This window comes from Plecotus auritus, assembly GCF_963455305.1.
Source record: "Plecotus auritus genome assembly, chromosome: 1".
Taxonomy (NCBI): domain Eukaryota; kingdom Metazoa; phylum Chordata; class Mammalia; order Chiroptera; family Vespertilionidae; genus Plecotus; species Plecotus auritus.
In genome coordinates, this window is record NC_137770.1 from 216,504,706 (window position 1) to 216,520,520 (window position 15,815).

A 15,815-nucleotide genomic window follows, 5' to 3' on the forward strand; every position below is an offset into this window, starting at 1 on the left:
CCTTCTCTCTTCCAGGCCACACAACTTAAGTCTGGTGACAGTGGGGGTGCCCCAGTTCCACAGTTCAATGCAAACAGGTGGGGCATCCTTTCCAAGCGTTCTCTGCCTGTCCTTTGGCCATGCATCATAGTACTTAGTCCTGATGGAGAGGAGGACAAGAGAAAAGGTGCTCTAGAGACTGTCCACCTTTTGCTAATCAAGCCTCATTGGTTTGCTGCACTGCCAAAGGCTTCTACTTCTGTGACACACTGTGCAAGAAATGGAAACTTCCTCTTACCCTGTAACACAGGTGTAGCAGATGGCAACAGCACACCATACTGTGAAGCAATCCACATGAAAAATGAGTACACTGCTGAAAACACATGTGGCACCACAGGACTGGGCCAAAGTTCACCTGTTGAAAAACAGTCCATGCAGCACCGGGCTGACGGCACTGGTGCTTGGGAAAAGCTTTCCCTTGGAAAAGTTTGTAATCATTCACTAAATCTAAAATCACTGGTCTTGCCATGATACATATTGTGCCTTTTCCCCCATATCATCAACGCCTATGTCCCCATCACAATGGACATACACCAAGGTGACAAAAAGAAAAAAAAGATACAAAAGACCTGGACAAGACTCTTTGCAACAATATAATCATCTGACAAACTGGTGATCATGAAGGACTTCGATGTATGTTTGGTTGGCAGTGATGCCCAGACAGGGAGAAAGGCATCAGACTCACAGGACCGGAAGCTGAACAGCACTCACTCACTCCTGCTCTGCAAGGGTGCCAGCCAGCAGCTCTCAATCACTAACACCATCTTCTGCCTAGCAAATAAGAGAGAGATATTATGGATGCACTCAAGATCTGAACAGTGGCAACTCGCTGGTAACCAACGTTGCCGGTGGGTAGACTGGAGGCTACCTGAAAATGTCCATAATTGGAAACACTCAAAATTCCTAGGAACAACACAGTCGAGAGACCCCACAACAAAAAGCTACTGAACATCAACACGGAGACACGCCCGGGGGTTCTCTGACAGCAATGACCCTAATGGCATTCTCTGCCAAGGAGTTCCCAATTAAGTTACATGAATCTCCCACAATGCTATGAAGCAGGGCATTTAAAAAATGATAATCACCATAACTAATTCAAAGAGTACAGCAAAGCCATCTAGAAGCTCCTCGCAAGAAATCGCAGTAGTGTACTGCAACACTGACCCCGCGGGCAGGCGCCTGCTCCCAGGTCAGTCTAAGCCAGCCTTGGGCAAACTACGGCCCGCGGGCCGGATCCGGCTGTTCTATCCGGTTCTCTTGCTCTCCCCTCCGCTCCTTTACTTTGAATTTATATTAGTTCACACAAACACTCCATCCATGCTTTTGTTCCGGCCCTCTGGTCCAGTTTAAGAACCCATTGTGGCCCTTGAGTCAAAAAGTTTGCCCACCCCTGGTAAGCAGAAAGAACCTTGAGACAGGCTGTCAAGAGTCAATCAGCATCCCCAGCAAGCCCATCAAGGTCAAAGAAGACATGGAACTTTTCTCCCTGTCCAGCTCTTGACTCCAGATGTGCTGGTATGTATTTCATAAATTTTAATTTACATATGAGATCAGGCCTCTCAGTGGTACAGCTATAAAACCAAAGGATCCTACTCTGAATATTCTAAGAAGTTATGTTTTGTATATGGAATAAATGCACTCCTCCAGCTAAAGACTAGTAACAGCTAATGTACAGAGTAATGATGTTTTACTAAGGTCTGATTTGAAGTTCTAATATGAAAAAAAAATTACTGCCTTTGTTTATGTAAGGCTATTCCAGTATAAGTCTTCCTATGATACGTGAAAATTAAGCATTTTTTCTTTAAATGGCGCAAATGACTTAAGAAACAATAAATGAACAGGTAACTGTATGTATGCAAATGTAAATATTATAAAAATAAATCTCTAACCATCTAGGTCAGTGGTCGGCAAACTCATTAGTCAACAGAGCCAAATATCAACAGTACAACGATTGAAATTTCTTTTGAAAGCCGAAAACCGACTTCTGCGCATGGGCCACGAAGTTTCAATCGCACTGCACGTGTGCACCCGCACGTGGTATTTTGTGGAAGAGCCACACTCAAGGAGCCAAAAAGCCGCATGTGGCTCGAGAGCCGCAGTTTGCCGACCACTGATCTAGGTATTCAGATATGCTATTCAGAGGCCCCCAACTATTTGAGATTACCTATTTCCAATTTTCACAAAGCTTTGATAGCTTAAGACCTGTATGTGAAAAGGGGGACATTTAATGATTAAAATCGTTAGGAAAAAAATCTTCAACAGGAAAAAAAATTCCTAAGATTTTCAAATATTAGTTGTACTAAAAAACAAAACAGAACAAAAAACATATAAGCGACCATGATTCACAAACAGTGGCAACCAAGTCAGAAATTGATATGTGAACTCAAAAGGACTAAAATGAAGACCTATGACATACATCATAGAATTCCATCTGAGACCACAGGGATTACAAAAAATAGCGAAAATGCAGTTCTCCTTAACACAGCTACCTAAGTCAACAAACACAGGTAAAAATAGCTCTATCTTGAATCTTAAATAATGTGATTCAGTTTATAAAATGGAAAATTTATTAAATCAGTTTTTTTTAATTTTTAAAATATATATATATTTTTTTATTGACTTCAGAATGGAAGGGAGAGGGAGAGGGAGAGAGAGATAGAAGTATCGATGATGAGAGAGAATCATTGATTGGCTGCCTCCTGCACACCCCACACTGGGGATCAAGCCCACAACCCAGGCATGTGCCTTTGACTGGAATCGAACCCTGGACCCTTCACAGTCCACAAGCCGATGCTCTATCCATGGAGCCAAACCGGCTAGGGCTAAATCAGTTTTTTTTTTAATGAGAGCTGGTTTTTTTTCCTTTTTAATATACATTTTAAAAAAACCACACAAGTCATAAAACCCAAGAGTACCATCCCACTGGGAAAAATGAATCGAAATAATTACACTCTTAGAACATCCCCAGCATTATTTACAGATCACACTGCTTTCAAGGTAATTAATTAAACTTACCTATTTCCTTAACAAAAGAAAAAAATCTTTCCTCATCATTTTATTTGGTAGAGATTCTATTACTAAGCATTACTCTTGAAAAATAATGAGGTTTTGTGTAGGCACCTAAATAATGTTAGTGAATAATAATTTGAACAACTATTTCTAATTCTATGGTTAACTTTTATTGAGAATTTAACCTGAGCCAGAAATTGTTCCAAGTGCCTTATACTTAAATTCATTTAATACAACAACCCTTTTAGGATAGGCATTATTATTAGCCCCAATTTATAAATAAGAAAACTGAGGCAAGGGGATTAAAATGATAGTAAGTGGTAGAGCTGGGACTTGAACCTGGAAGTCTCATTCCAAACCATTGTGGACCACCTTGCTTCCCTGAGAAGTGATGAGGAAAGAGAGATTTAAATATAAACTCACATAGTCCAATTAGCTTTACAAGTAATTGCTGAGCAAATCTGTGTCTGTAATAACTAAGAGTAATTTTTTAATTGAGGTATAATTGACATACAATATTGTATTAGTTTCAGGTGTACAACATAGTGACTCAGCCTTTACATACATTATGAACAAAGAGTAACCTTAAAGATAAAACTGCCAAGGTGTTCAGGGTAATGGACCTGGGATTAGATGACCATATTCTCCCTACTCTTGTCCTCACCTAACCTACTTTTTCTTTCCTTTGTAATTTCCAATTAAAAATATGAGAAAAAAGTAGAGAGCTGTGTGTGTGGTGTGTTGCGGGAGTTGTGTAGAGAGGAAAACAAACAGATTGACAAATACAGTAGTTAAGAAGTGAGAAGCTGACTCCAATTAGAAGAGGATGTGAGTCAAAATAGTCACAACAGACTGAGGTTAGAGTCAGGCAGAATTCTCTGATGTACAGAAGACCCAGCAGATTTTCCTTAGCAAATTATATGAGTATAGTAACAGCCATAATCACTTCTAGCTTAAATGGAAATGACTAAGCTATTGTTTTACTTAGAGAAAGAAAATTCATTAACTTTAATATGTGTGAGCTCTTCCATCTTCCAGAAACACCTCCTCAGAGACAGTAAACAGAAGCAGCACTAGTACCTAGTGCTAGAGAAGTGAGCACATCAAGGGATGGCCAAATTCTGCCTCCAGGGAGCCCTGTTTACAACTTCCTAAAGCTTTGTTTCAAGGAGAAAGCAAACTCCCTGCAACCCACAGAAGTCTCCCATTCTCCTCTAGCTCACCTTGAAGTCCTCCTTTCTCTCCATCTATCAGCTTCTCCTAACGTCACTTCCTCATTTCATTTAGATCCCTCTCAATCTCTCTAGGAGGGCTCCTCTCAACTCGCCTCTGCCCTCCAGCCCACACACTTCTCCCTCTCAGTCCATCCCATTATTCTCTCCTTTCTGCATCGAGCTGGACCACACCATTAGAGCAGCATCACTATAAATTCATGGTGTCTATTCTTGGCCAGGCCAAGATGCTGCTGCTATCAGCCCAGCATTTACCCTTCTCAAAATTCCAAGTGTCAACTCTCTCCGGGAGTTCAGCATAGTACCTTGCCTCTAAACATAGACAAATCAAATTTAACTGATATTTAACAATTATCCCCAGATCAACAAAAAAAAATGCTGTATTTACTCTTTATATCATTCTCTTTGTCCATTCTTAAAACTCTCCAGTTCTTTTCAAAAAGGGAAATCAAGAAAAAAAATGGCTGCCCTAACTGGTTTGGCTCAGTGGATAGAGCGTCAGCCTGCGGACTGAAGGGTCCCAGGTTCGATTCCGGTCAAGGGCATGTACCTTGGTTGCGGGCACATCCCCAGTAGGAGGTGTGCAAGAGGCAGCTGATCGATGTTTCTCTCCCATCGATGTTTCTAACTCTCTATCCCTCTTCCTTCCTCTCTGTAACAAATCAATAAAATATATTTAAAAAAAAGAAAAGAAAAAAATGGCTGTTTTATTTAAATGAATTCATACAATATTTATTTATATAATAAATAAAAATTATATTGGGAGAAAAACCCTATGCATAAATATATTGAGACAAAATTCCACTTGATGAGAGAACTGGCCATTTCAGCCCTGGAATTTATATCCCACCATCTTCCTCTTAACAAGATCCCACAGGATGGGGACAGCTGTGAGTCAGGGAAGGTGAGGTGGGTTCTGTGCAGAGGACACTGGCCTGCACCTCAAGGACAGAGCTCGGGCCATGCTGTCCCCTCCACTCTGGCTCTGTTTATCCATCTGCATAATAACAAGACTGGACCAGATGACTTCTTATGGTTTCTGTTAGCTGCAAAGTTTCATGAGTCTATGATATCCATAACACTATAAATAAATTCAAGTCAAAATATATTAGGAGAAAAAGAATATAACTTGATAGCCAAGTACTATTTTTAATTGGCTATAAAATTTGAAGGCGAAGAAAAAAAAAATCACACCCTTAGGACTACAATCTGGGTAGAGACGTTAAAGGGGTCATTTTATCATTTTCTGGTATTGTACTATAGTTTCTTTCCTAGTATATTAAAGCGTAATGTTTAATGTATGCCATTCTTATTTCCAATAGACAATTATTTAGGATAGTGAAACTATCGGAAAGTTTCATTTCCATTACAAGTTTGATTTTCAAAGGTTATGTTATTAGTTACCACCTTTAGGACTAATTTTTGTAGAAAAGAGATTGGGGGGGTGGTAAAAAGCTGAGTTCTGCTTCTAACCAAGATGGAGTTAGAGAAACTAGATTTCCCTTTTCACTTCACACAGTGGACAACAGGCAGCACAGGACTGTGACCCCGAGAAAAAGGAAACATAAGGTAAGCCCTACAGTGATACCAGCTTACTGTGTGGAGGTGGTCTCGAGTCCACAGCACATGAAGAGGGAACCCAAACCTAGCCCAGCAACCTTGCTGAGTTGGAAAAGACAGAGTCTGAGTGGGTGAAGGTGACTATAATCTCTGGGTCAAAATACCAGCAAAGTGGGAGCTGCACAGAGAGAAATCCGGAGCTCTGCAGTGTCTCCCCAATCTGAGCCTGGGGAAAGACCACTGCAAAAGAGTGAGCAGGAACTCCCAGAGCTCACACAGGGCTGCGGACAGTTTGTATTTCCACGAGCCAGAGTGGAAAGATCTCCTAATCTCAGGGCCTTGAGCAGCAGAATCCTCAAAAGGGAACTGCTTTCCGAGTGAGGCTCAATCTTCCTTAACCTGCCCTTTCAAAGAAATAAACAGATTCCATGTAACTTAACTATACACCAGAAAAGAGTTAAATCCAACGCTATTTAAAAGAATGAAAAAAGACAAATCATTTATCATATCCAACATCCAATCAAAATAGGAATGCAAAGAAGCTATAAAATATGACTCATGGCCAAGATAAAAATTAACCAATAGAAAGAGACCCAGAAATGGCAGGGATGATAGAACCTGAAGACAAAGTGGTTAATACACTTGTAATAAATATGTTCTGGGTGTTCCAGGAGGAAGAAAATATTATCATGATGAAGAGAGAAATGGAACAAACAAAAAGAGACCCAAATGGAACTTCTAGAGATGAAAAATAACAGTATCTGAAATGAAAAATATACTGGTTAGGATTAATAGCAGATTAGACACTACAGAAGAAAATATTAATATTAGAAGACAAGTAAAGATTTTTTAAAAATATTAGAAAACATCGTAATCAAAAATACTAAAGAAACAGAAAGGGAGGAAAACCTGAAAAAAACTGAACACGGCATCAGAGGCCTATGGGACAATATCAAGCATCTAACATAGGTATAACTAGAGCAGAACAAGAACAGAAAATATATTGAAAGAAGTAACAACTGGCCCTAGCCAGTGGACTGAAGGGTCCCAGGTTCGATTCCAGTCAAGAGCACATGCCCGGGTTGTGCGCCGGATCCCCAGTAGGGGGGTGTGGCAAGAAACAGCCAAACAATGATTTTCTCATCATTGATGTTTCTATCTCTCCCTCTCCCTTCCTCTCTGAAATCAATAAAAATATGTTTTTTTAAAAAAGAAAAGAAAAAAATACAGCTGAAAAATTTCCCAATTTAACACAAACTATAAGCCCACAGATCAAAAAACCTCAACAAGCCCTAACCAGAATAAACATAAAGAAAATTATGCCAATGCACATTGTAATCAGCTTGGGAAAAGCAGTGAAGAGAATAAAAGCAGTCAGAAAACAAGACGTTCTGTTCAAAGGAATAATGAACAACACTAAGACTTATCATCAGAAGCTACCCAAGACAGAAGACAATAGAGCAATATCATTAAGGTACTAAAAGAATATTCCATCAACCTAGAATTTTTAATCCAGAGAAGTACTTTTCTAAATTGAAGGCAATATAAAAGCTTAGAGAATTCATCATCGGAAGATCTGTACTATGAGAAATGTTAAAGAAAAATTTGGGGGCAGAAGGCAAATGATATCAGATAGAAATCTATATCTATACAAAAGAAACAGAGAGCACAGAAATGATATATTTTTGGGTAACTATAAAAGACATTTTTACCAAAATGATAATACATGCTATGGTCTATGTTTGGGACAAATGGGGAGAGGGGATAGCAAGATAAGATATATAAACTTAACCATACCATAAATTACATTAAATGTAAATGGTTTAAGCATCTCAAGACAGATATTGTCAGACAGACTCAATTATATGGTATCTATAAGAAATTCATGTTAAGTCCTAGCTGGTTTGGCTCAGTGGATAGAGCATCGGCCTGTGGACTGAAGGGTCCCGAGTTTGATTCCAGTCAATTACACATGCTCAGGTTATAGGCTAGATCCCCAGTAGGGGGCATGCAAGAGGCAGCCAATCAATGATTCTCTCTCATCATTGATGTTTCTACCTCTCTCTACCTCCCCCTTCCTCTCTGAAATAAACAAACATATTTTTTTAAAAAAAGAAATTCATGTTAAAATCCTAATACCCTGAGTGATGGTATTAGGAGGTGGGGTCTTGGGGAGCTAAGTAGGCTCTGCCCTCATGAATGTGATTAGTCCTCATATAAAAGAGACCCAGGAGAGACCCCTCCTCCCTTGCAATATTGTAAGGTTACAGCTAGCTGGCTCTCACCAGACATCTAATCTGTGTAACCAGTTGGTGCCTTTGTCTTAGACTTCCCAGCCTCCAAGAACTGTGAGAAATAAATTTCTGTTGTTTATAAACTACTCATTCCCTGGTATTTGTTAGGACAGCCTGAATAGACTAATATAATATATTGTCAGATTTACAGCATAGGTATAAGTAAAACGTATGACAATAACAGCAAAAAGCATGGGAGAGCAAAATAAAAGCATACTGCTGCAAAGGTTCTTGCATTATACATGAGGTGGTAAATTATTATTTGCAGAAAACTTCTGAAAATTTAAAGATCCATACTGTAAAGCCTATAGCAGCCACAAGAAAAATGAAACAGAGAGATATATAGCTAACAAGGCAATAGTGGAAATCATAAAAAACAACCAAAAAAAAAACAACAACACACAATCCAAAAGAAATCATGAAAAGAGGAAAAAAGGAACAAAAACCATATGGGACAAATGTGTGTGTGTGTGGGAGAAATAGCAAGATATGAGATATAAACTTAACCATACCATAAATCACATTAAATGTAAGCGGTTTAAGCATCCCGAGATGCTATCTATAAGAAATCCACTTTAAATATAAAGACACAAATAGGTTAAAAGTAAAAGGATGAAAAAAGACATATCTTGCAAGCTTAAACAAAAGAAAGCTGTAGTGGCTATCGACTTCAGAACAAATATTACCAGAGACAGAGAGACATTTCATAATGGGCCAATTCTTCAAGAAGACACAATAATACTAAGTGTATCTCTACCTGAAGACACAATAATACTAAGTGTATCTCTTTCTAATATCTGAGCTTCAAAATACATGAAACAAAAAATAATGGTAGAAGTGACAGGAGAAATATTATAGTTGGAGAGTTCAACATTCCTTTCTCAGTAATTGATAGAACAAGTAGGCAGAAATCGATAAGGATAATGAAGACTGCGCAACACAATCCACCAACTTGACCTAACTGATGTCTATGACATGCTACGCCGAGCAGCGAGACTATTCCTTCTTTTCTGGTCCACATTAAACATTCATCACAGCAACCACATTCTGGACTATAAATCAAGCCTCCATACACTTAAGTGGACTTAAATTATACAGGGCATGCTTTCTTGCCACAATGGAATTAAACTAGATATCAATAATAAAAAAAATTACTTGGAAAATCCTAAAAACTTGGAAAAGAACATAAACAACATGCTTCGAAATAACCAGAGGGGAAAAAAAAAAATCACAGGGGAAACTATTTTTAACCGAATGCGAATGAAAATAGTGTCTCCAAACGTGCGAGATAGAGCTAAACAAAACAAATCAAAAAAGGGGTTCAGTAACAAATTTATCTTATAGCATAATTTAGTTGAATAGTGGCTGTTATTCATCATTACGTAAAGCAGCTTAATTCACTGATATTTACTGATCCTCTCCTTAAAAGCAAAGAATTCTGCTGGCTGTTACTGGGGATAGTCCCTTAATTTGGCAGATAAAATTAAAATTAAGGCCTTTACCTAAAATCCAAAGCCAAGCTAGATAGAGGAGATAGAAATGCCATGTTAAGTGAATGTAGCGATCCCTCCAGTACAAGGAGAAGCAGGCAAGGCTGTGTGAAAGTGGAAGCATGTGGCTTGGGTTTAGAAGCCTCACAATACAGAGGGCTGAGTGAGTACAAATAGGGCTTTAGCCAGAGGTGTAGTGGGACAAAAAACAGAAAGCAGAAAGGCCAAAAAGGCAGGTGGCAGGTTCAGTGAACCAGCAGCTAATTCAACTTCACTACGCAGGCATCGCCTAAGAGAGGAAGCTTGGGACTGGATTGTTAAGGGCCTGGAGTGACCTGAAGACTGGACTTGAAGCCAGACCCTGGGTCTACTGTTGATTAATAATGGGGCCATGGTCCCATTTCTCCATTCTCTGAAGCACATTTTCCTCCTCTGTGAAGTAGACTGAGAGAATCCCTGTCTGTCACTCAGAGTGCCGTGGGAGCAACTGCACCACACCATGGTGAAGCACTAGGCAACACAAAGGCAGAGGGAAGGTACTGAAGGCTTCTGTGAGCCGGAGGGTGGCCGAGAAACCCTGGGCTGAGGAATAGCAATGACACCCTCCTGATGTGAATGCTGGATGAGAAGAATGTGAAATAAGGCTAGCGTAGCAGTGCAGACAAGGAGTCAGTCACAAAGGCCTCAACCAGTGAGGCTGTGGGAGAAGCACCTAGGAAGAGGCAACCAAGGAAGAGGAAGAGGAGCCCTCAGGAGATGGGCCCAGAGACTGACTGAGGATGGGATGGGAAGCCAGGGAGGAATAAAATGGAACCTGGGTCTAAAGCAGTGGACACGTGGGAAAAATTGACCCCCAAACAGGGAAGTTAGAAAATAAGCCCTATTTTCTAGTTGTAATGCTTCTAAACAAATTTTGACCTATACAATAAGAAACAGCTGGCTATGGAAGGAAAATAAAATCTCATGTAAAAAAATATTTAATCCTAGAAACTATGCATCTATTCTAAAAGTATCTGGTAGCAAATCACTTCTATATACAAATGTTATTCAGTAAAACATTATAGCTGAATTTTACCATATAACTTCTAGCAAGAATTTTTAAGCATATTGTCATTTTATTTGAAGGTTGCAATAATGCAAAAATTTACAAGTGAAGACACCACAGGAAACTACTAAAGTATTGTAGATGCACCAGAATTCACCACCGAATTCTTTGGTGTTGAATTGGCAATGTCAAAGCAGGTAAAATGTGAAAAAATCAGCATGGTGGGGGGGTGCATCATTTTTTTAACTGAGTTTTCTGCTTTAATAAGAAATTCATTTAAAAATGTAATCAGCCCTGGCCCATATGCTCAGTGGTTAGAGCATAGGCCTCTGCACGCAAAGGTGGGGGTTTGATTCCTAGTCAAGGGCACATACCTGGATTGCAGGTTCAATCCCTGGCCCCAGTTGGGGTGCCTGTGAGAGACAACCAATCAATGTATCTCTCTCACATCAATGTTTCTCTCTCTCTTATTTTCTCCCCGCTTCTACTCTCTCTAAAAAAAAAAAAAATCAATGGGAAAAATATCCTCAGGGGAGGATTAACCAAAAATACAAAAACAAAAACAAAAAAGTAATCAATCAAGAAAGCCTAGTCACCTGAATCCACTGAACACACAAACATAACAGAAAACACCATCCTTAAATACAGTTGAATGAGCTGTGGATTGTGTGTGAACACAATGCTAACTAGTGACCCAGAATTCTACCTATGGTTATCAGGCTGAAAAATAAAACCTTATTTCATACCAAGAGAACCACTGTCACATACTTGAACCTGATAGACTATGTAACAATATGATCACTTTTCAAAATTACGTTTGAATAATAGGTTAGGTTTGAATTTTTTTTAAAAGTCAAGTGATTCCTAAAACAATATAGCACCCAAAATAAAAATAGATTAGGTCTAATTAGCTCATTCCAATAAACTCAATCGGTGAAGGTTTGTTGTTTCATGACAAGAGCTTTTCCAAGCTTATTTAAGAGATACTTAGAACAGTGTCTACTATCTATTACATTCCCATTTACAAATTGTGTCTAAGACAATCGAAAGAGCCATTAAAGGTCTGCCATTTCAGTTTTGTGCTAACATACTATATTTGTGCTCAGAATCAGTTAGTTTAGAAAGTGTACATGTAGAAAGAATTTGTAACTAGCGTTCTGGGAGTAATACACTTAACTTCTTAGCTGTAGTATGTAAAACAATCCTCAAAAGGCAATCAGAAGGGGGAGGGAGGAGAGGGAAACATCTGGATAGGCTCCAGAGAACTCACCCGTGCAAAGTCAAATGCATATCTGTAAATAAGTTTAAAGTTTGTAGAATCATTTAATAATGATCTTAAGTAATCCAAAGTATTTCTGAGTTTTTCTGTTGTATCACATCTAGAAAAACAGAATAAAGGCAAATTATAACCTGAGTTTTTTCTTAATTGGGGCAGTGATATAAAAACACAATACCAAAAGACAGAATAAAAACTCCGGAGTTGGAACACATCCACAATGACCTATTTTTCCTACACTTTTTATTTTTAAAAATTTCAACTGGACAGGAAAGATGAAAGAACAGTTAATAAGCACCCATATGCCCATCCCCCTGGTTCACAATAAACACTCACACTTGTGCTCTCTCTCACATACACACTTTTTTTCTGAACCATTTTAAGCAAATTGTCAACAAAATGACACCCTAAACACTTAAATCAGCACACTTAATATCCTATCAATGTTAACTTTCTTAGCTAATATACAACCCACATGGTCAATTTCCCAATTGTTCCCCCAATTTTCTTTATAGCTGCAGCTTTCTTTCAATCCAGGATCCAATTAAGACTCATGCATTGCTTTTAGTTGTATCTCCTTAGTCTATGGAAGGGTGTCCTGACTTTTTGCTGTCTTTCTTGAAAATGTCATTTTTTTAAAGAGATCAGACTAGTTGTTTTATAGAATCTCAATTTGTCAGATAATTTCCCTATAGTTATATTTAGGTCAAGCATGTATGATAAGAACACTACACATGATGTCCTTCCTGGTGTAGCCCAGGAGGAGGCTGACACGTCACTATGTCCCATCACTGGTGATACTGGGCTGATTTATTTGGATAAGGTGGTGTCCACTAGATTCCCCATGTAAAGATACTTTTCCCTCTGAAATAGTACACAGTCTGTGGGATATCTTAAGACTCTGAATCCTGTTCCTCAAAAACCTTCACTTGCTGGTTTTGCCATCCATTGATGATAGCTGGCTGAATTGATTCTACATTTGAAGGTCCAAATCAATGATTTTTCCAACTCTATCATGCTTTTATTCTTATGGCTGGAATTCTTCTCAAAAGAAGAGCTCTACTCAATACTTTTCTTATTTTTGGGGGGGGTTTAAGGATTTTTGCTTTTTATTCAGTGTTATAAGCTATTACTGTCTTTATCCTTTTTGATGAACAAACTGTTCTCATTTGGGCTATGGCCCCTTCAAGCTGGCTCCAGTGTCCTTCTGACATGCGCCCATCAGTCTTTCAGTACATCCTCACTTTCTGGCACAAGATATTCAGCTCACTTTGTACTTTTCCTACCTTAGACTTGAAATCAGCTATTTCTCTAGAAAGCCCTGATGGTGATAACCTATTTTTACAGGGAAGTGACACACTGTTTACTTTTTTCTAAGCAAGTACACTAATAGGTTATTTTTACAAACTACTTTTCTGTTTATAATATCTAGCCCTTAAAAAATGAGAACCAAAGAGTCCCTGTTTTCACTGGCAATATTCAAGCTTTTCCTGTTTCTCTGTAGAGATTTTACCTACTACTAAGTATAGACCATACATATAACAAGTATTATCAATGTAAATATTGTGAATTATTTATAAGTGAAAATATAGTTCATAATAGGACACACTGATATATTTTTAGCAATACATTTGTGAAAGCTAAATATAAAAAAAGCCCTCATGATCTATTGAGATAAAATATCTAAAAGCCAAAAATGAGTAAATATTTCACTTATGAGTCTACAACAAAACAGAATGTTCTTTATTTCTTGCTAATGTTTGAAAACTAAGAATATATATACATATATATAAATCAGACTATTTTAGAAGTCAGAAATGGCTTCTTTAAGGAACTAACATGTACATTGAGAGCTAAAAGAAGAAATTCAATGTTTTTGGAGAGAATGGCTTTCCAGATAAAAGGAACAGCATGTGCAAAGGTGTAGGGGTAGAAGGGAGTGTAGAAAGTCCAAAGACGAAAAGAAAACCATTGTAAGTAGACTAGGTAGAGTAAGAGGGGAGGTGGTACAAGATGAGGCTGAAAGGGAAATGGGACCAGGGATGGGCAAACTTTTTGACTCGAGGGCCACAATGGGTTCTTAAACTGGACCAGAGGGCTGGAACAAAAGCATGGATGGAATGTTTGTGTGAACTAATATAAATTCAAAGTAAAGGAGCGGAGGGGAGAGCAAGAGAACCGGATAGAACAGCCGGATCCGGCCTGCAGGCCGTAGTTTGCCCACGGCTGGACTAGACCATAAAGAGTTTCTGTGGCCCACAGTGTTTATTTTTTAACTGAGTCCCTGAACCACTGGAAGCCACCTCCTACCATGGGAGACACCAGGATCAGGCTTGCATTTTGAAAAGCTCACTCTGGAAGGAAGGGGGAGAACTGATAGCCTAATTTGAGATGTAGGGCCAGAACCCAACTGAGGGACAATAGAGGATAAAAAGAGAGGATACACAAGAAAGCAGTAAGTGGGAGCAGAGCTCACTTTGCATTGGGCACTCCACAGTATGGTTTTATTTATTACCATGTATATAAATAAACAATATTAATAATATGGGACTGGTCAATGCCAACTCCAAAGCATATAAGGTCGAGGTCCCTGCTCTTCAGTGGAAAGGAAAGTTAAGTATCAAAGCCACAGGAAATTGGCCAGATTTTGATCAGTGATTTAGTTCAGTCCTGCTCAATGAGAAGAGGAGCAATTGTTTGTTTCAACAGATTCAAAGACAGGAAGCACTCATTTAGACAACTGCTACACAGTTAAAAGGAAATAAAGAAGCTCTGAGTCTTTGGGTTAGAGCTGCAAGGCAAAATGTCAAGTTCTGCAGCATGCCTGGGAGTGAGTCCAGCACTCTGGCAAAAGATGTCCCTATGTTTCAAAGACCAGAGAGCTTGTCTGGAGTGTACAGCACAAAATGCCCAAAGTAACATTTCAATTTTATATATCTACTAGAGGCTCGGTGCACAAAATTCCAGCCTGCACCCTCTCCAATCTGGGACCCCTTGAGGGATGTCCGACTGCCCGTTTACAATCCAGGACTGCTGGCTCCCAACTGCCCTCCCCTGCAAGCCTGGTCCCCCCCAACTGCCCTCCACTGCTGGCCTGGTCCCCCCCAACTGCCCTCCCCTGCAGGCCTGGTTCCCCATCCCCCACCCCCACTGCCCTCCACTGCAGGCCTGGTCCCCCCCAACTGCTCTCCCCTGTAGGCCTGTCCCCCCCGCCAACGGCCCTTCCCTGCAGTCCTGGTCCCCCGAAACTGCCCTCCTCTGCTGACCTGGTCTCCCCCAACTGCCCTCCTCTGCCGGCCTGGTCACCCCTAATTGCCCTTCCTGCTTGCCTGATTGCCCACAACTGCCCTCCCCTGCAGGCCTGGTTCCCCCCAACTGCCCTTCCCTGCAGTCCTAGTCTCCCCCAACTGCCCTCCCCTGCAGGCCTGGTCCCCCCCAACTGCCCTTCCCTGAAGTCCTGGTCCCCCACAACTGCCTTCCCCTGCAGGCCTGGGTCTCCCCCAACTGCCCTCCCTTGCTGGCCTGGTCTCCCCCAACTGCCCTCCTCTGCTGGCCTGGTCACCCCTAACTTCTCACAACTTCCCTCCCCTGTGGGCCATCTTGTGGTGGCCATCTTGTGTCCACATGGGGGCAGCCATCTTTGACCACATGGGGGCAGCCATCTTGTGTCTTGGTGTGATGGTCAATTTGCATATTACTCTTTTATTAGATAGGGTCCTATAAAGAATAGTTACCTGGGTTAGAGATATTGTCAACAAAGAATTTAATCTGCTTTAAAAAGGACTTTGTCAGGCAGACCCTCTGGACCAACCACTTGGGAAACAGGCCACTGAGTTGCCAGGTCTGAACCAGAGGTTGCCATCTAGTGGC

General features: G+C 40.1%; 1 protein-coding gene across 1 annotated transcript in view; it reads right to left on the reverse strand.

The window, feature by feature from the left end:
- DCUN1D4 (defective in cullin neddylation 1 domain containing 4) overlaps positions 1–15,815 on the reverse strand; it is a gene marked incomplete at its 5' end in the record, with an annotated part of 70,918 nt that overhangs the window by 6,281 nt on the left and 48,822 nt on the right. Inside the window, 1 exon segment of the mRNA XM_080665605.1 lies at positions 11,940–12,048. Coding sequence (XP_080521731.1) covers positions 11,940–12,048 — 109 coding nt within the window.